Genomic DNA, 22,532 nt, shown 5'->3' with positions numbered 1-22,532 from the left:
CACTGGGAAATTAAAAGACTTGCTTAAGATCACAGTGTTACTATATTTCCAAATAAGAATATGAATCCATATTTTACTGCCACTAAGATTGATCATTCTAATAACTATGCAACACTGCCTCTTCTTTTTGACAAACTTTCAGATATTTGAACACTACAACCATGCTTGACTTTATGTCTTCTTTCCTTCAGACTAAACAATTCTGGATACATTTAGTTAGGAATTGCCATGAGTATGGCACTGTGCCATGCATTTGACGACATACAAAAAGCATGTTCTTTAACAAGATCACAAAAAAAAAAAGAAATGAAAAGTAACCATCACAGTCACCGATTACAATGCCTGGCCAAGAAATCTCTAAACAATTGATCAACTAGCTTCACTGTGAAGACCTTTCTTGGAGAATCCAGTGCTTCCAAAGCCATCCCATTTCACTTTTGGACAGCTCTGATTATTAGGGATTGGGATTTTTTTATTTTTTCCCTGATGAGTAACTGCCCTTCAATTTCCAAGAGTGAAGCAGAATCTAATCACTTTTCCATTTAAAAAAACCTCTTCAAATACATCTATCAAATCCCTTCCTGCCCAAATCTTCTCTTTTCCAGAATTAACATCCTCTTTTCTTTCAATTGGTCTTTCAAATAATCTGAATTCTGAGTCTCCTCACTGTCTTGGTCTTTATCCTCTCCACAAGCAGTCTGTGAACTTAGTTTTTTCAAGATAGATAGATAATCACTATATTAGTTTCTTTTATAAACCTATGTATTTTATACATTTAAAATATTATTCTGAGGAGTCCCTAAATTTCAAGAGATTGTCAATGAGGTACATGACATGCATAAAGATGATTGAGAACTCTTTTCTAGACCCAAACCATACCATTCATGACCAGGCTGAAATGTGTCCCTAAGAACTGAGCAAGTTATATATTCTGTACATAACTTGAACAAAGTAGTATCCTGGGACTATCGCAGCCCTGCTTTTGAACTTTTGGCCACTCTTAATGCAATGAAAGCTCATGTTAACTGTTTTGACAGCTCTGTCACTTTGATTCATATTGTCTGTTGAATCTTTTCATAAAAACCATTATCTAACCAAGATAAGGTCAAAATGGGTGTATGGTTTAGATATAGAGGGGGATACCATAACTAAATTAGGGAAACCTAGAATAATTTACTTTTCAAGTCTATGAAGGGAAGAATTTGTGAGCAAACAAGAGATAGAGAGCATTACAAGATGTAAAATTAATAATTTTAATTATATTAAAATTAAAAGGTTTTGTACAAACAAAACCAATGTAACCAAGATTAAAAAGGAAACAACAGACTAGGGGAAAATTGTATAGCAAATTTCTCTGATAAAGGTCTAATTTCTCAAATATGAGGGAACTGTAAGATTTATAAGAATGCAAGTCATACCCCCAATTAACAAATTGTCAAAAAATATGAACAAGCAATTTTCAGATGAAGAAATCAAAGCTATCAACAATCATGAAAAAAATGTTTTAAATCTCTCAATTAGAGAAATTCAAATGAAAACATCTCTGAAGTACTATCTCATACCTATCATACTGATCAATATTACAGTAAAGGATAACTGTTGGAGGGGATATTGCAAAATTGTTACACTCATACATTGTTGGTAGAGTTGTGAACTAATCTAACTATTCTGAATCCTGGGCAATTTGTAACTATGACCAAAGAGCTATAAAACTGTGCATATCCTTTGATCCTGTAATACCACCACTAGGGAATGAATTGCAGTATATGTTGGTGATGAAACACTATTGTGTTAAAAGAAATGGTGAGCAGAATTATTTCAGAAAAAGCTGGAAAGACCAACATGAACTGATAAAAAATGAAAAAAGCAGAACAAGGAGAACATTGAACACAGTAATAGCAATATTGTACAATTATCAACCATAAGAGACATAGCTACTCTCAGCAATACAATGATCCAAGAATGCTCTCCACGTGCAGAGAAAGAACTATTGGAGTCAGAATGCAGATGAAAGCATACTATTTTTCTTATTTGTTTTTATTTTGGGGTTTTGATTTTAGATGAGTATTCTCTTACAGCAAGAATATTCTCTTACAACAACCAATTCTCAACAACAAATAATTTGGAACTATATTTTGCATGATAATACATGTATAGCCCAGATCAAACTGCTTTCCATCTCTGGGAGGGGAGATGGAAGGGTGGAAGAGAGAAAATTTGAATCTTATAATTTGGGGAAGTAGATGATAAAAATTGTTATTACGTGTAATTGGGAAAACAAAATATCTTTTAAAAAAAGAAATCATTGTCTATCCATGACTCCTCCAGTTGATTTAGCCAACAATTATTTTTTAAATGCTTACATTTAATTTAAATTTAATTTAAATTAATTTAATTTAAATGCATACCATTCTTCATTTTATTTCCTTCACTAATTTTTTCTACTGTAATTGATATGTATCTTCTTTCCCAAAATGAAAAATACGGAAATATTGTACTGTATAATAACATATATATAGCCTATATCATATTATAGGTAGAAGGGAAGGAGAGAACATGCATGGGTTGTAAAATTATTATTAAAATAATCAGAAAATTATTATTAAAATAGTATTGATGTATTAAAAATGAAATTTTAAAAAATGCTTATAAAGTGCAAGGCATTGTGCTAATTTTCAATGGTTGATTTTATTAATGATTATTTACATTAGTCTATTAAAATTCTATTTTATTAGACCCTCTAAGAATGAGTAGAGTGTGATGGACAGAGTGCTGGCCTCAGAGCCAGAAGGTTCCCACAGACAGTGGTGTCTAACTCACATCCACTAATCCATACATAAGAATATATGTAGGTCACATATTGACTTAGTTTTAAAATGTAATATAATTATGTTTTATTGTATTTTTACTTTGTTAAACATTTTCCAGTTATATCTTAATCTGGTCAGTCTAGACTTGGAAATGTTGAAGTAAAGCATTTAAGACACCTCGGCTCTAAGGAATTCTGAAATGATAAGTTATAGAGAAGATATTTAATTATCTGAGAGTTCCTTATGTTAATGAAATAACAGGTCCAGCCCATATTTCTTCTTAGATTTTAGCCCATTATTCTTTTCTGTCATCATCCAAACCATTAATAAGCACACTAACTAGTAAAATGCAAGGAATGGCTTCCTGTGGCACTCCACTAGTGGTTTTCATGCTTTCCCATTATCTATCCTTCTAATAACCAAGGTCAAAAAAAATTTTAATGAAATTAGAGCAATCTAAAATGACCTATTTTTCTTAGTCTTTTCATAGTCTTCAAAATTATATTTAATTAATTTTAATAATATTTTATTTTCCCCATTACATATAAAAACTATTTTAACTTTTCATTTTATTTTTGAGTTCCAAATTCTCTCCCTTTCCCCTACCTTCTAAGCCCTCCTCCTCTCTGAGACAGGAAGCTATGTGATATAGATTTTAAATGTGCAATCACATAAAATATTTTCCCATATTAATCATTTTGTGGAAGAGTTTTCAAAAAAGAAATGGAACAAACAAACAAACAAATGAGGGAAGGAAGGAAGAGAAATATAGTGTGTTCTGGTCTGCTTTCAGACTTCCATCAATTCCTTCACTGGAGGTAAATGGAATTTTTCATCATGAGTCTTTCAGATTGTCTTGGATCACTGTCTTGCTGAAAATAACTAGGTCATTCACAAGTGTTCATCAGATAATATTGCTGTTGGTATATACTCCTATTTTTGCACATTTCACAATGCATCAGTTCACATAAATCATTTCAGGTTTTTTTGAGATTCTCCTGCTTGTAAAATGACCTTTTCTTGATGAAACCACATTCAAGAATGTTAATAATTGGTCCTTAGTGACTAGTAATTCCTTATCTAAGTTTTCATTAACATCTTTTTAATATTAAGTTCTAGAATTTTCCATGAAATCAAAGAAAAAAGCACCATTCTCTAGTAAAAAGACTCCAAAAAGGAGCAACATTTGTTTATCTTGTCTCAGGTCTCCTATTCTTCACCATGATTCAGAGACTTCTGATTTCAGCTTAGCAATTGCATCCATCATTTATTTAATCAGAATCTATTACCCTCCAGCTCTGCATAAGATATGGCAGCTATTGAAGTTTTTAATATATAATAATAGTAATACCTAACATTTGTGTAGCACATAGTGTTTTTTCTCATTTAATCTTCATAAATCTAGGAGGGAGGTGCTATTAACCTTATTTTATAGATGAGGAAACTGAGGCTGAGAGAGATTAATTGACTTGCTCAGAGTTATACTACTATTAAGTATTTGAAGGAGAATTTGAACTCAGGTCTTCCAGATGCCAAGTTTTGGGCTTCATCCACTGATCCAGTCATTCAATGAATCACTTATTAAGCATTACTACTACATAATAAAAAAAAAAAAAACACCCTTCCTCTTCTCAAGGGGATTACATTCTAATGGAGAAAACAACATAGAAACAGCTATTTACCACAAGATACATATTATATTAATGGAAGCAATCTCAGGAGGAAGGCATGAGCAATTGGGGAGTGGGGAAGCCAGGGATCAATTTTGGAAAAGATAGCTTTTGAGCTGAATTCCAAAGGAATCTAGGGAAGCCAAGAGGCAGAGGAAAAGAGTCAAAGCATATTAATCATGCAGAACAGCCACTGAAAAGACTTGGAGTCACTAGATGAAGTGTCATAGTCAAGGCATAGAAGGAAGGAAAATGTCACTAGATTATAAAGTATATGGAAAGATATAAAGAGTAAAAAGACTGGAAAGACATTTTGTAAACTAAGATCATTTCTGAACATGTTTTACAAGTAGTTCCATAATTGTAATGTCAAGAGATAGTCGCTGGGAAAGAGTGTTTGTTGCTGTTATATATAATCCTGATATATTCTACTCTGCTTGGGTAGATGTTGACAGAGCCAAATCCTCGACATCCTTGCTGGGAAATGAGTGGTCAGAACGTCTGCCTGGGCTAACCAGCCAGCATGAACAAAGAATGAATGTTTGAAATTCTAGGGGAAAAATATTCTTGAGAAGTAAAAGCTTGCTTGGCTCTTATCTGGATGGAATTGAAAGAGATTTTAGCTAAGGCATGCTCACCTTTTTAGTTTCATTCCAGCTTTTTATCATAAAATAATGAGCTTCTACTATCTGGGTCATTTCTCCTTCCCTAGTTATAGAGATTATCCTTTTAAGTAAAGATATTAAAAGATTTATTGCTCATTTTGCATAGAAGGGCATGTGCACTCAAATATGAATGTAATATACATCCCTGCCTGATGCTTGCAAAGATTGGATATCTAAAGGCTGAAGAATTTAGTGACAAAACTACTAGAAGATAAAAAGTATGCCATACACTACTGTCCTTCAGTAGGATAATGGCAGCTTGATAGATAGGTCTTTAATTCAAGTCTTTTGGAAGGGTCTCTAAGAGTCTATGAGTCAGGGTAGGGATATGGGTAGTTAATGGTCATTGGTCAGGTCAAGAAGGCATAACTGAAATACTCCAAGGATGGAAGTCACAGGTGAGTAAGTACATGAGCCTAAGATCTAAAAACTAGAAAGTAACGCACTGAGGGATGCAAATAGTGTCATGCTGAAAGCTATCAAGAAATCAGGGAGGAAGGTCAGAATATAGACAATTTCACAGAAGTGGGTAGTTCTCTCCCACTGGTGCAATGGGAAAATTGCTGGATTGGAAGTCAAAGGACTTGGGTTCAAATCCTGGCTCTGCAACTTATTGCTTGTGTGATTCTTGGACAAACTATTAAACCTCTAAGTCTGTTTCCCCAGCTATAAAATAAAGCAGTTAGACTAGATGACTCTTGAAGATCCCTTCCATCTCTAAAGCCATTCTCCTCCCATGGGATCAGCTGATACATGAAGCAAAAAAGGGGAATCATTTACATTTACATCAGAACATTGACAGTGACCAAGGAAGAGGAAGGCTTTGGCAAGGGGCAAAGATATTCTTGGTGATGAGTAATCAGTCAAAGAATTAAGTGATAGCAAAGAAAAACAGAGACCAGGAGACACAAGTTAGTCTTTTCCCCCCTTATTTTGTTATTACAAAGATTAGGGAACAGTGTTCCAAGATGTTTGCGTATGTTGAGTTTAGTGGCTGCTCTTAAGACAAAAGGACACAGTCTATCAGAATTAGGAGAGCAAGATACAATGGGATCAATATTTCAGGCAATTTGGGTATTGTTTATCTGGATTGTACCAGCTGCTCTTGTTTCTTGAACCTTTCCTTTCCCCTTCACCACACATTGAGAAGAGCATCCTGGAGTACATCCCTAACAGGAATGAGCACTAGCGTAAACAAGTCAGAAAACTACATCAGGAGGAAGATCAGTCCAAAGAATGGCCCCAAGTCCAAGTAAGATGATGAGAGCCAGAGGAAAAGTCACAAACAGAGGGAGAGAAAGAGTTAAACGATGGAAAACAGTGAACTAAAATATGTATTAAAATCAGACACCTGACCACCAGAGCCTACTTTCCTCCATACTTTTTGAGGGTTCCCCTATGGCAGCAACCTTTTCAGCTATCACTGGTTGGGGGCCTTATTGATAGTATCAGGTAGTTTATCGATGAATGGCCTCTAATGGGGATAAGAATACTTTCACTATATACCTCGCAGTCAAAGGACCTCAGAATGAATCCTTTCTCTAACAGTTAACTATATTACTCTGGACAAATCACTTAAATTTTCTAGTATCTTGTACTTTCTTCTTGTACATACTTCTAGTATCTTGTACTACTTTCTTCAGTATCTTCACTGTAAAATGAGAGGGTTAGATTAGGGACCTTTATGGACATTTCTATCTTTACATCTATATGGGTAAGGCAACAGCTATGAAGGTAAACAGAAGGATCCCAAGTCATGATGTAAATTTAAAAAGTTTCTTGTCCTAAGGAAATCATATGGGCATTAAAACATAAATCTTGAACATTCTTAAAATATTGTTGTCTTAAAATCTTTAATTTTTAAAAAGATCTTTCAAATATTATAAAAATTAGCCTAAAGTTAGAAAAATTTAAAACTAATAAGAAAACTTCCTTGGAATATAAATTGCTTATATTCTGACTTTTCTGCAACAATCATAAACATAAATGGCTTAATAAAGATTAAAGATAATGTAAAAGGAACAAAAGGTAGGTCAGTGTAGTTAAATCATAGAATATAGATAGAATGGAGATAAGCATAAGATGATTAGAAAAGTAGGAAGGGATCAGATCATGAAAGACTATAAATGCCAGAGAACTTTATATTTACTCTTAGAGGTGATAGGAAACCACTGGAGCTTGTTGAATGAAGGATGTGAAATGATCAAATGTATCATTACAGCTAAGTGAAAGATGGATTAAAGTATAGAGAGATTTGAAGCAGGGAGACCCATTAGAAAGCAAACTATGGCAATGGAATGCATGTAAGAAGAGATTAGGAATTGAATTAGGTTGGTTGGTGTGTGAGAGGAGAAATGTCAAGAAGATATAAATGACAAGATTGGTAATGGACTGGAAAGGTGCGGTGAGTGAGAATGGCAATCAAGGATGACTCCAAGGGTGGAAGCTTGGCAGAATGATGGTGCTTATCAATAAGAGAAGTTCAGAAGAAGGGAGGGTTTGGGGTTTGTTTTTTTTTTTTGAGGACCTTTTGAGTTGGCGATCACAGAATGTTAGACCTGGTAAGAACCTTCAAACATTCAGTAAACTATTACCATAAAAAACTGAATGTTAATACTAGAAGGAATCTTGGAAATCATTCAGTCCAGTCCTCCCTCTCAATGATACAAATGAAGAAACTGAATGCTGGTGAAAGGAAGTGACTTGTCATGATCCCATAGTACACCCAATGGCAGAGTCAGTGCCTGACCCCAGATCTACTGGATTCTGGGCAGTGTTTGATCTACTTTTCCACATATTCCCCATGTAGTGAATTTCCTCAGATGGCACAAAGTGTTACTACTTCATATTCAGTACTTGTGCTTGGCATCATCATAACTATTTTATCCCATAGTCTGAATATTTATTCCCTATCTAAGATTAATGTAGTTGTCTCTTTTCCCATTTCAGAAGCTGTTTTCAAATGATCAATAGGGCCCATTTCCTTATTTTCTATTTACTTTAGAGGGAATCTATATTTTGATAATGTAAATCATAGAACAAACCTTTTACAAGCATTTAATTTTGTTCTGACAGTTTGAAAAGTATAAGACATTCATCCACGCTGCCCCTCCTCTTGCTCTCCCTGAGGTCAGAAAAATCATTAAGTATTCATTAGATCACAACAGATTATAATGACAGCATATCTGTACCTTTTATTTGAAAAAAAATTAGGCATGTCAGAGAATTTAAAGGCAACCATTTCCATTAAACAAATAAAACTTTAGATTTTGGAAAAGTTTGGAAATACTTCCGGCAGAGAAATAATCCTAACTTCTAGCCCATGAAATTGTGTAGAAAATTAATAAGAATCTTTTTTTAATGAAGAAGTGTACAAAGTCAGAGCTAGAAGGCACCTTAAGGAAGAACCAGAATTTTCAAAAACCTCAAAGAACCAAGATACATCAATTAATGAGAAACATTTGACCATACTTTAGAGGTATTAAAAAATTTTCATTTTAAAGAAAAATTATAGTATCTTCTTATAATTAGTTTTATTTTAAACTATATTTAAATTTCTACATATAGGAGCAATTATAGTAAGATTTGTTGTTTGGTCATTTTTCAATTGTGTCAAATTCTCTGCATCCCCATTTGGGGTTTTCTTGGCAGAGATACTGCACTAATTTGCTATTTCTTTCTCGAGATCATTTTACAGATGAGGAACCAAGGCAAACAAAGATAAGTGACTTGCCCAGGGTCTCATACCTAGTAAGTGTCTAAGACTGGTTTTGAACTCATGAAAATGGGTCTTCCTGACTCCAAATCTAGTACTCTACCCATTGTGCAACTTATGATTTAACAATCTTGGTTCAGTTAATATAATTAATTAATTTGGTCCTTCTATCAAAATCATATAATATAATAATATAATAAATACGTATTTTAGAGTTCTTTAAGGTTTACAAGGGCTTCATGTATATTATTTCTTTTGATTCTTACAGTTCAATGAAGAAGGCACTAATATTGTTCCCTTTTTATAGATAAGGAAATTTAGAGTAGTTACTAAATTATTTTCCCATATGACTAATAAATAAATATCAAGAATTGGATTTGAATCCAGCTCTTTTGGCTCCAAGTCAAATATTCATTCTCTTTCATTATATTAGCCAATATAACAATTTAAGATTAACAAGGTACTAGACACAAATTATCTTATTTGATATGTATTTTTATCCCCAACTTAGAGATAAAGAGCCTGAATCTCAGAGAGGTTAAATTTAACCTTTGGCTTAAAATCAATTTCGAGGTTAACCTTAAATTTAACCACTCTGAGCCTCAGCCCTCCTCTTCTTCTTGCAATCCTTAGCTTGCTTCAAAGAATAGTTAAGGTGCCATAACCTATGTATAAGTTCTGCTAATTTCCACCATCATCACCCCTCCAGTTTTAGGACTCTGAATTTCTTGAAATGTACATGATTTTTACTTGCTTGTGTGTACATGGTGTTTCCCCATAACAGAATGTAAGCCTTTTGAGAGCAGAGGTTGTTTCCTTGCAGTCTTATAATTCAGATTATAAGTATCTGAGATGAAATTTAAACCTGTCTTCCAGACTCCAAAGTGAGCATTCTGTCCACTAAATAATGTTACAGGTAGTAGAGCTAAAAGAAACTCTAGAGATTATCAGTTTAAAGTTATATAGTGAAAGTCCTAGATATTGGCATACATACAATGATGCTCATGCATGTGCAGATGAATGAATGAATGAAAAGCATGTATTTGTGCTAACTCTGAGCCAAGCTCTGATTTAAGATCACTTACACCAAGCTCTTGTTATGCAAGTTCTCAAAAAGCTTTCATTTGATTGGGGGAGACCACTCAAACATGGAAGTGATGGCTAAAAGTGTTTTGGTCTTAGAAGTCATATAAATGGTACTTGGTGCCATAGAGAAGTTGATTGATACACTTAATTCTTTTTCTTTTTTTTTAAACCATTACCTTCCATCTTTTTTTTCTGCCCTAGAATCAATACTGTGTATTGAAGAGCAGAAAGAGATAGATAATGGGGGTAAAGTGATTTTCCCAGGGTCAAACAGTTTGCAAGAGTCTGAGATCAGATTTAAACCCATAACCTCCTGTATCTAAGCCTTGTTCTCAATCCATTGAGCCACATAACTGCCCTCTAATATACCCTTTCTATAAATAATGGTATTATTGGTTAATTTGTTAGCCATGAATCAATAAGTGGGAAAGGTGCGTTTTGGCACATCTCTGAAAGAAATAGGTCATGTTACCACAAAGGCTTGAGGGAGACAAAATATTCATATCTATTATCCGCTATTATTTATGACACTGAGAAAGCCATGTAATTTAACTAGTCTTTAGTTTCCTTCCTCATCCATAAAGTGAAGTTCATCATAGAATTCATGGATTTAGAACTAGAAATGGCCATCAAATCTTCTTCCATTTAACATATGAGGAACCATGAGACCCAGAGAGATTAAGCAACTCACCCAGGACCACACAGTTAATATATGCATAATATGGAATTTGAATCTAGATCTTCCTAATTCCAGTACTCTCTGTCCACTATATCTTATAGTCGGAGGGGTGTAGAGGAGATGATTTCAAAGGACCTTTCTAGCTCTAGTCTATGATCCGGTCTATGATCTAGATCTAGTCTATGATCTACTCTATGATCTAGTCTATGATCAGGATCTTAAGTTGTGTAGTTTTGTGTTTGGACATGTTTCTAGAAAGAATAACCTCACTGTAAAAACCTATGAGTAGAGTAGGCATTGCTAACCTAAAGAAATTATAAGGAAATGTGTCCCCAAAGGAAAGAATGTTGTCTCTAGGCAGGGCCATTGCTCGGTCAGCAGTACGAATTCCTAGAATGGTCCAATCACAATTTGGTCACTGTCCCCAGTTAACTAAATCTCCATTAATCCTCTTCTTTTTGGGGTACAATCCTCCATTGCTCTATAATACTCCATGTCTTTGCACAGAGCTGGTCTACCCAATCTAAAATGTACTTCCAGTCCCTCCTCTTCTTGCAATCCTTAGCTTGCTTCAAAGAACAGTTAAGGTGCCATAACCTATGTAGAAGTTCTGTTCATTTCCACCATCACCACCCCTCCAGTTTTAGGACTCTGTACTTCTTGAAATTATTTTGTATAATTTTGAACATGATTTTTACTTGCTAGTGTGTACATGGTGTTTCCCCATAATAGAATGTAAGCTTTTTGAGATCAGAGGTTGTTCCCTTTCAGTCTTAATATCTCTAGTACTTCACAAAAAAGGTATGACACATAGTAGTTAATAAATGTTTGTTGAATTGAACTGATGACCTTGTGTAACCTGATTTTACATAGACAGGCAGATGGTTTTGCCCAAGGCTACCTGGCTGATAAAGTTGGAGACAAAAAGAGAACCCAGATCTATTGACTTCAAGTCCTGTGATCTTTATATTAGATTATTTTAAGAACCCTTTTCACCCCAGGAGTCATCAGGAAAGTTCAGGTTACAATTTCAGCATTCCTGGCTGTTTGGATAAAGTTAGAAATTGACCTTTTATTTCTTGAATAGCCTTTCTTCTCCCTCTTATCTGTTCTCAATGGAAATTCTCCTTTAGCCATGCCAGAAAGCTAGCAGATAAGGGAATTCAAACCTTAATCAGTTCTTTCCACCAGCTATCTCACATGAAGAAAGCCCACAGAGTTTGACATTTCTTCCTCAAATAAAGCTTTTCCTGCCCAACATTGGTTGTCTGAACGTTTCCATTCTGAGGAATTTTTAGATCAGGTTTCCAGACTTTAGAAAGAGTGAACATAAAAAGAAATTGCATAAGCAGAATCTCAGATAATATCCTTCTTGTGTTTTCTAGTCTTGTTACATCCTTGAGTCTTCTCCCCATTGAACTCCCTAACCTACCAAAACATACATACATAAATATGTAATTTCCTTCTAGCATGAGAATAGTGGGTCACTTCATTAATTAATGTTCTCTATCCTTCTGCATGTCAATTGAAAATTCAGTTGAAAAATCTTTAGAAAAGATACATATAAGAATTCCATGGAGCAAAGTAGTTGTAGCTAATAAAGGAGAATCTAGGAATGTTTTAAGAAAGTGAAGAGTATCCATAAAAAGGAAAGTACATGAGACCAAGTAATTTCCCAGTAGATAAAAGAAACAACACAATGGAAGTTGTGAATCATTGATGCGATATGCCTGCAGGTTAGTTTCTCTAAGAGGAAGGCTAAGGGCACAGACCTATTATCTTTTATGCATCTCAAACCACTCATTTAGAAGGATGATAGGGAAGTTGGACCTAAGAGATGTGCCATACAAAGAATATTTATGAAACATTGAATATAACTGGTTCCTTATGGATTTGGCAACTCCTTCTCTGTCCTCTCTGTTGGCTTGTCTTCCTTATCCACTATGCTAAATGTCTGTCAATTCTTATCCCCTCATTAAATTCTCTGCCTTGGAAATCTAATCCATTCTCTTGTCCTTATCAATACCCAAGTTTTCTAAATATAAGCTCCTGGCATCTTTCTAGAATGATAGTACTATTTCTTCAATTACCTGCCATATATATGAAACCACATGTCTTCCTAGAACATACAATTCAATATTTTTATAGATAACTTTTTGAATTTGGTATAATACAAATATTATTGAAGTAAATTAAAGTCAGAAGAAGTCAGAAAGACTTTGGTTCAAATCCAGCCTAGCACATTAGCTATGTGATTATGGGCAAGTCACTTAATCACTTTGAGCCCAAGTTGTAAATGGAAACATTTACAAACCAAGGATAGCAATACCTAAAGTACTTGTCTTATAGAGTTATTGTGAAGATCCAATGCTAAGAACTTTCTCAACGTGAAATCATTATGTAAGTCCTAGTTATTATTCCTCCCTTTCCTAAAACAATGTCTTCTCCTGACCTTCTCAATATGTGATAGAATAATTCTCTCTACTGTGAGGCTCTAAAACATCTTGAATTCTCTCCTCTCTGTTACTTATAATCAATCAGTCATCAAGTGCCAGTGTCTTCCTTTATAAAGGAAGATATTAAATATTCACAATTTCCATTCCCAGAATCCTTACCAATGCTCTCCTGGACTATTGTAATAGGATCTTATTAATTTTTCTTTTATGTATCATTTTCCTCTTTCAAACTATTTTGCACAATGTGACCAGATATGTATGCCTAAAACAATCTCTTTAGCAAGTCATTTTCCTCCTCACAGACTTTCAAGGAATCCCTACCTACCATCTACAAGATAAAAGCCCATCTTCTTACCCAGATATCTGAGATCCTCTATCATCTGGTACTGTGTTGTATTTCCAACTTCATCTTCTACTTTTACACTGTTATCTAATAAGATCCATTCACTCTAGTCAGTCTGGCACATTTATTCTCTTTCCAACACAATTTACTCCTGTACCATCTAGACTCTGGTCAAAACAATAGTGAGCCTCAATAACTCAAGTTGACTGGATTGAAGAGGTGAATTTTTGCTCTTATTAGGGAAGTTTCTTTTTGATTCAAAATATAATTGTCCTTTGGGGAAATAAAAAGAGGACACTCATTGGCCTTCAGAGCTAGAAGTGCAACACGTATGATGTCACTTCAACTTCTCAAGACTACAGAATAGGCTTCAATCCCTGCAAAAAAACTGATCAGGCTCGATAGAAATAGTAGTAAGGGACTAAAGACAGGGAGATCTAAGGAGACTTGATCTTTGTAATTTCTTCCTTCTTTTACATTTACTTTTATTTACTTTTTTATTTACTATTTATTTTTTAATAAATTTATTTTTTTTTAATTTTTGAGTCTTAACTTCTCTCCAGCCCCCTCCCCATTTTTTTTCTTCCTGATGAACATAGAACCATATAGGTGTGCCCTTTTCTCTCCTTGTTGCACAAATTAATGGTGTTCTTCAACTTTCCTCTTGGCATCTTCTTTCTGATGAGCAAACAATTATTCTTGATTTTCTTACTCTTCTCAGAATGCATGGAAGGTCCGTCAGGGTCTTGGACAGGTATTGATTAATTTCTATTTGTAAGTTCTTTTTAGGAACATACTTGTGAATCATATATCTTTAGGATCATTATTAAGGGAAATGTTTTAACCTATGTAAGTCATGCTAAAATTTCTCTAATATTTTATATGCTTAAAAATGCTCATTAAAAATCAAACATCTATGACATCCTCTCCAGCCAAATGGTATAGGTTTTTAACTCTCTTACCTTCCATCTTAGAATCAACACACTGTATTGATTTTAGGGCAGAAGAGCAGAAAGAGGTGGCAATGGGGGCTAAATGACTTGCCCAGTGTTACATAGCTAGCAACTGTCTGAGGTCAAATTTGAACCCAAAACCTCTCATCTCTAGTCCTGGCTCTCAATTCACTGAGCCACCTAGCTTTCTCCAAATAGTGAGTCTTTATTTAGTGAGCATTCAACCCATTGTTGTATAGGTCCCAAGATAAAAGAGCACTGACTCTCAACAGATATGGGGCAATAATTGGTGATGTACATAGGCATAGAGTTTATTGAATATTTCCCTTCATCTTGTCTTACTAAAAATTTCTGGTGAGAAAAGTAGGCAATATTTTTAACAAGGCAAATGCTATTTTTTGATTGACTGACTTAAGATTTAGTCTGAAGACATGATCCCAGTATTACAAATTCCCAACTTAACATTTCTACAATTAATTTCAGTTACTTCCAGTGAGTTTTGTACTTCTCCATAGAAGCCTTTCCTTCCTTCATACAAGTAAAGTTTATTAACTCTCTACTTTTAGTTAGTTATTGTGCTAGGCATGGGAGAAATTAAAAAAAAAAAACAATTGCTACCTTTAGGAGCTTACATTCTATTGGAGGGAATAATATAAGTCAGTGGAGGATATCTGCAAAGTACTGGCAGATCAGGGCATTGGTAACTGAGATGTCAAGGAAGATGTAATACGATACATAAGAGCTGAGCCTTAAAGAGAGCTAGGGCTTGTAGATGATGAGGAAGGATATCATTCAAAGCCCAAATGAAAGAGATGGAATACTATATATGGAAAATAGCACAGAAACCAGTTTTGGTTCAAATGGAGAATGAGTGAAAAAGATTAATGTATAAGAGCCTGGAAAGACAGACTGAATATGGATTGTAGGAGACTATGAATGCCAAACTTTACCACTGAGCTTTATTGAAAAGGGGATCTGAGTCAAATTCAGAAGACTTTAGAACTCTAATCAGTGCAATGATAACCCCCTGGTCAAGAAGCCTAAGAATGAAACACAATATTTATCTCCTACCAGTAAGGTAATGAACTTAATATACAGAAGACATTGATTTTTTCGTTGTGCCTAGTATGAGAATATGCTTTTCTGGATGATTCATATTTATGTTGGGAGGTTTGGGGATTTTTTTCCTGATTTTTTTTACTGGGGTGGAGGTTGAATGAGAGGGGCACATTATGTATGTAAAATGAATGTCATGTAATATTTGTCACAAAATATTTTCCCTAATTTGTTGCTTTCCCTTCTAGTCTTAGTTGCATTGGTTTTGTTTGTACAAAACCTTTTTTAACTTAATGTAATCCAAATTATTGATTTTCCATCTTGTAGTATTCTCTATTTCTTGTTTGGTCATAACTTCTCTTCTCCATAGGTCTGTCAGGTAAACTATTCTTTGTTTCTCTAATTTACTTATGATTTTACCTTTGTATCTAAATCATATACTCATTTTGACTTAATCTTGGTATAGGGTGTGAGATACTGGTCTATACCTAATTTTTGCCATACTTTTTTCCAATTTTTCTGGCAGTTTTTGTCAAACAGTGAGTTCTTCTAAAAATTGGGATGTATGGGTTTATCAAAAATTAGACTGCTAAGGTAATTTACCCCTAGTCTATTCAATTGATCCCCTCCTTCTATTTCTTAGCCAGTTCCAGATTGTTTTGATGATTACTGCTTTATAGTACATTTTAAGATCTGGTACTGCTAGGCCACCATCCTTCACACTTTTTTCCTTCGTTTCTTTGATATTCTTGACCTTTTGTTCTTCCAGATGAATGTTATTTTTCCTAGTTCTATAAAATAGTTTTTTGGTAGTTTGATTGATATGACACTGAATAATTTAAGTAGGATTCATTTTTATTATATTTATTGGCTCTACCTAATTAGAAGCAATTATTGTTTTTTTTTCAGTTCTTTAGATCCAACTTTGTGTGAAAAGTGTTTTGCAATTGTGTTTATATAATTCCGGTGTGTGTCTTGGCAAATAGATTCCCAAGTATTTTATATTGTCTAAAGTGATTTTAAATGGAATTTCTCTTTCTAACTCTTGCTACTGGACTTTGTTGGAAATATATAGAAATGCTGATGATTTATGTGGATTTATTGTTTATCCTGCAATTTTGCTAAAGTTACCAATCATTTCAACTAGTTTTTAATTTGATTCTCTATTATTTTCTAAGTATACCATCATGTCATCTACAAAGAGTGAGTGTTTAGTTTCCTCTTTGTCTTCTCTAACTCCTTCAATTTCTTTTTCTTCTCTTATTGCTAAAGATAACATTTCTAGTACAATATTAAACAATGGCAGTGAAAATGAGCATTCTTATTTCACTCCTGATACTTACCCCATTGCAGATTATACTGACTGGTGGTTTGTGACAAGGGAATCACTTTAAAAGACTGATATATATATTAATTTAAGGTCGCCAAGGAATCCAGCTATGTAATTCCTAAATGAAAACTCAAGTCAGCAGTAAATCTTTTATGGAGTTTAATTACAATAGGAGTAAGAAAGGAATTAGAGATAGAGAGAGAGAAAAAGGGAGAGAAGGGAATAGGGCTTAAATACCCCTTCTGTTTAGGCTGGGCCAACAGGCCCAAGCCCTTAGATAGCTGGGGCAAAGAAAGAAGATCAGTCCCTATTACTCATGTGACCAAAATGGAGAAACAGTCTCAGAGGCCCCCACTTTCAGCTTCCTTCAGAGCAAGCTTCTCAGAGCCCACACGAACCACACCGACCAACTTCTCAACCTCCCCCTGATCTTTAAGGAAACCATCCAAGTTGCCTCCCCTCAGTTCTCACATCTACCAATCACTGTCCCTCAATTTCCTTGTGCCAATGGAGGCTCTAGCTTAACCCAGGACCGCCCAGAGGCTTTGCACATGTCTGTTGAAGGTCATATTTTCAAATAATTAAATCTTTGCTCCTTTGCTACAGCCCTTTCTAAATCCTGTTAACCTGAGTAGGGTAGAGATTGGAATAATTAAATTTTGATCTAGGCTGCAGCCCTTACTCAATCCTGTTAGGACTGAATAGGGTGGAGATTGATTCCAAGTATCTCCATTGTATCAATTCTAAAATCAATCATGACTCAAAGAAATTCCTGTTCTATGCTTAAGCATAGGTCAAAGTCCTTTCCATTGTTCAGCAAAGGGTTTCTATCCTAAAGTAATCTTAAGAAGGGAAGGAGAAGGAACCTCCCATGCCAATGGGATTCACATTCCAATAGACTATCAGTAAGAAATTTTCCAAGTATGAAATATCCCAATGGTGAAATTTCCAACATTTATAAGTCTAAGGAATTTTGAGGTTTACAGGTTTTAGATAAAGTCACATAATTTTTAAAGAAGAAAATTACTTTTGCAACTAAATAGAGGACCAATTGGAGAAGGGAGAGAACTGAAGCAGAGAAACCAATTAGAAGGTTATTGTAATAGTTTGTTCAAGAGATGATGAGGGCCTGAACTAAGCTGGTAGCTCTATAAGTGAATAAAATGACTGAGGAAAGAATCAGCACAGTTGGGACCTTCCCATTTTGTTCTCTTCATAGAGACAAAAATAATGACTACAGTATATAAAATATTAATGCAACATGTACTCAACCTGGGAATATTCTCATCAGTCCAATTCTCTGGTGCATAGGGATATTTGCTGGGCCTTCAACATGAAATCTCTGGCAGGTAGATATGGAACTCAGAGAATCTGAATGGCTTCCCCCACTGCTCCAGACTCCAGCAGAAATGAGAAAGGTCTGATTTCCTCCAATTTTCTAGAAAATGTGTTTGCATCCTAGAAAGCTAGAAGAGAATAATCAATTAAAACATCCTTTATAAAAAGAAAAAAACAAGACTTTGTTTTATTGGATGAAACAGGATTTGTATTCTGGGCAGTTTGATGGAGTAGAAAGAGTACTGGAATTAGAGTCTAGAGACTTGATTTGATTCCCAGTAGTACCATCTATTCTTTCTTAACCATGGCCAAGTTATTTAGCCAGTCCTGGAGTCAGATCATAGTCATTCTTCAGTAGCTACTCCTGCTGGGAGAGACCTCAGAAGTCATCTATTCCAACTTCCTGATGATACAGATGAAGAAACTGATTCCCAGAGATATTGTTACTTGCCAAAGGTCACACAGATAAATTCACAGCAAAGCTGGGATTAGAATTCAGATTTCATGTACAGCAAAGTTCAACACTATGGCACTGTATTGACCTGAGAACAAATCTTGTCTTGAATAGGTGCCAACCTCTGAAGTTATTTTGGGGCAAGTGACATCATTTCCCTGAGCCTGTTTCTACATTTGTAAAATAAATGGTTGAACTAGAAAGCCTCTGTGATCCTGTCCAGATATAGATGTATTGTCCAACCCCAGTTTCTTCATTTGTAAAATAAAGGGTCAGAGATGGATTTAGGATTACTAGGACTAATTCAGAGGTTCCTTTCAGCTACAAATCGTTTTAATATTTGAAAATAAACCAAATTTTATTTGAATCTAGTACCAATCAAACTGGGAAATAATTTTGCAAAGGGTTCAGATACATGCGGAGGGAGGGGGACTATTTTTCTTCATTTAAAAAGCATTTTACATTTATTAAGGCTTCACAGCAAGTCCTGTTATTTTATCACCACAGTTAAAGGTCTAATGATTAATCAGGTGACTTTCTCATGGCGTGTATCTGTAAATAAAGTGTTCTTTCTTTTGAAAGAAAAAAGATATATTTAACCCAATCCATAGATTAAGGAGGGTCTGTCTACAAATTTAGATACCTCATAGATACTACTATCCAACTTTGTGAGACTACGGTTTAGAAAGTTTCTGAAAGAATGCATTACGTATTTAGAAAAGTGAACCATGTGAAGAAAACATTTCAAGGACACGTTTTATCATCATAAACTGCTTTTGCTGAGGTCACGTTTCTGGGCTGGAAGAGGCTACTTTCAATTTATACAGATAAAGAATCATATCCAGCCTAGAGACGTTAAGCATCCTGCTCGGTGTCATGCGGGTAATAAGCAGCAGACATGCGATACCCATCCAGTACCTCTTTGATTCCAAACGGCAGCTGGTCAGTGACAAATCGGGAATGGAAAAGTGGGCGGGGAAGCGCACTTGACCGAGCTTGGGCTGGTCTCGCGCTCCTTTCGAATAGCCCCGCGGTGATAACTGTAGCTACTCCCGCCCACTCCCCGCCCCACAATCTACTGCCACTCCTACCCTGCCTGACCTAAGGAAGCGCTAACAACTGCGCTCTGCTCTCTCTCGCCCTGGCAGTGTCCACTGAAGTCGCAGATCCTCCTCAAACCAAGGAGGATGAAGACGATTACGTCCTGGTCTTAAATAATGGCAACATCAATGAGGCACTGAGCACCTATGAATATCTCTTGGTGTTCTTCCATGCTCCTTGGTGTCTTCCCTGTCGAGATTTGGCGCCTGAGTATGCCAAGGCAGCGGAACAGTTGAAATCTGAGAGATCTATCAAGTTAGCCAAAATAGATGCCACTCAAGAACATGGTCTAGCACGGCAGTTTAGCATTCGACTCTACCCTACTATCAAGTTATTTAAGCATGGAGATACATCTTCTCCTAAGGAGTATACGGAAGGCAGAGATGCTGAAGATATCGTGAAATGGATGCAGCTACAACTCCAGCCCGCTGTCATTATCTTGGAAGATGTCCCTACTGTAGAGTCTTTAGTGGATTCCAATGAACTTGTTGTTTTAGGCATATTCAAAGATGCTCAGTCGGATAATGTTAAGAATTTCACACTGGCTGCAGAGTCCATCGATGGTATCCCATTCGGAATCACTTACAACAACGAGGCGTTTTCGAAATATCAACTGGAGAAAGATAGCATTATCCTCTTTAAGAAGTTTGATGAAGGTCGAAACAACTTTCATGGAGAGATTTCAAAAATGAACTTAATAAATTTTGTTCATAATCACTGGCTGCCCTTGGTCACCGAGTACAATGAACATACTGCCCCAAGGATTTTTGAAAGTCAGGTGAAAAATCATCTGCTAATATTCTTGCAAAAGAGCAATAATGACTTTGAGGACAAAATTAGCAACTTCAAAAAAGCGGCTGAAAGTTACAGGGGGAAAATCCTATATATCCTCATTGATATTGAATTCAGTGACAACAAGGGGATCCTTAAATTCTTTAGCCTGAAAGAAGAAGAGTGCCCAACGATGCGTCTCATTAGTATGGAAAGTGACATGACCAAGTACAAGCCAGAGACAAATGAATTAACAATAGAAAAGATAGACGAATTCTGTAAAAAGTATTTAGAGGAAAAATCCAAGTCCCATCTGATGAGCCAAGATGTGCCTGATGACTGGGATAAAAAGCCTGTTAAAATATTGGTTGGGAAAAACTTTGAAAAAGTTGCTTTCGATGAGAAAAAGAACGTCTTTGTGAACTTCTATGCTCCTTGGTGTAGTCAGTGCATAGGGATAGCTCCCATTTGGGATAAACTGGGAGATGTTTACAAGGATCATCAAGATATAGTCATTGCTAAGATGGACTCATCAGTTAATGAAGTTGATTCAATTACAGTCCATAATTTCCCCACACTGATATACTTCCCTGCAGGTACCGACAGAAAAATCATTGAATACCATGGGGCATGGACTCTAGAAAATTTCAGAAAGTTCCTAGACAGCGGTGACTATGATAGACCAAAGAAAATAAGTGGCTTAGAGGTCCTAGAAGAAACTGAAGAAATGGAATCACAAGATAGGAAAGAGAGAGGACAAAGAACTCATTCTGAATCGTGACAGAGAAATGATGAAACTGAAGAACTAGAACAGCATCACTTGAAAATAAAACACTGCACTGTGGGTGGTACCAACAAAACTGAAGAAGAGCACTGGTTAAAAATCCAGGGTGTGTTGTTTTGTTTTGCTTTAATAAGTAACATGTCATCCTAAACGATATGTCAGTTTGCATTTCTTTTCCTAATTGCTTTTTCTAGTTTTCATTAGTAACCAGGATCATCTTGGTGCTCCTGCTATTATTTCAGGGAAGAAGTGGGATAGGTGTGAGATTTCATTTGTTGCACATGACTTTTATCATATTTTGGCTTAAAGTGGGTTGTGGTTAAAAGCATGAGGGCTATCCTTGCAAAACCATTTTGGTGTATAGCATGTTTGCTCTCTTACAAAAGCTTACACCATCACTTTTTAAGAACCTTTCTCCATGAGATTTCTAAACTCATTCAGTCATTTAATTACAAATTAGGCTCAGACAGTAGTAATAACCTGATAGCTGGTCCTCCCTGGAACACAAAGGTTCTTGCATCTTCTTGAAAGTGTTATCATGACTGAATGTTCTCAAAGTTTACTTTTGGGAGCTGGGTGGGACTACATTGTAGCTTGATATTGATGACAAAAAAAAAAAAAAACACCAAAAAAACAGAAAGATGGGGAAGAGAAAAATAGCTAATTGGTTTACCCCCTTAGATTATACCCATAAAGAATGTGACCTTCCATGTTCTGAGAAAGGTTCTTCCGTAGCTTTCTGGTGCATTGCTATGTAATTTGGGGGTCTTTCTCAAGTCTATGAGGAAGAATCCAATATCTACTTGATATAATAAATCAGGACCTCTATGATATGGAGAAAGTGGGGCAGGTAAGTGAGTAAGCATAGGACAAAGAGGTTTAAACTCAATTAGAATCTGTAGCATCATAGATTTAGAACTGGATGTTATTTTTAAGATCTTCTACTCCCTAAATTTCACAAATTAGAAAACAAATTAGAAAACTTGGGCTAAAGATGTAATGGTCATACATAACTGAGTCCAATCCCTTCATTTTTCACCTGAGAAACATACTGGGGGTCACAGAAGTTGTAAGGGGCAGAGGCAAAATGACTCCAGATCCAGAATTCTTTCCACTACACCAATTGATTTACCCAAGGCCATTTATTAGGTGAGGTGAGGCTAAATATAAATTGCCTAATTCTAAGCCTAGAGTTCTTTACAATGTACCCCACTGCCTCACCTTACAGAAGCATATACAATAATGACCAAAGAGTTTATGTAACCAGAAACAGAGAAATCAATTAATGAAAATAATAATGCCCAAACAGTAATGATACCCA

The 22,532-nt window shown here is 35.5% G+C and overlaps 1 protein-coding gene across 1 annotated transcript; it reads left to right on the top strand.

Annotated features, from left to right (window-relative positions):
• The first annotated feature begins 19,599 nt into the window (after nt 1–19,599).
• LOC100025869 (protein disulfide-isomerase-like) lies at nt 19,600–21,367 on the top strand. The gene has a single exon (XM_056803340.1). The coding sequence runs from the start codon at nt 20,063–20,065 to the stop codon at nt 21,206–21,208; it is 1,146 nt and encodes a 381-aa protein (XP_056659318.1). The 5' UTR covers nt 19,600–20,062; the 3' UTR covers nt 21,209–21,367.
• The last annotated feature ends 1,165 nt before the right edge of the window (nt 21,368–22,532 follow it).

Source organism: Monodelphis domestica, chromosome 1 (assembly GCF_027887165.1).
Source record: "Monodelphis domestica isolate mMonDom1 chromosome 1, mMonDom1.pri, whole genome shotgun sequence".
In the NCBI taxonomy this organism is placed as follows: Eukaryota; Metazoa; Chordata; class Mammalia; order Didelphimorphia; family Didelphidae; genus Monodelphis; species Monodelphis domestica.
Note: the sequence above shows the minus strand (reverse complement) of the source record. Positions and strands in the feature narration are given on the sequence as shown.

What these genes read in the sequence shown, in the direction of transcription:
- LOC100025869 (XM_056803340.1), top strand. Translation starts at nt 20,063, where the DNA reads ATGCAGCTACAACTCCAGCCCGCTGTCATTATCTTGGAAGATGTCCCT.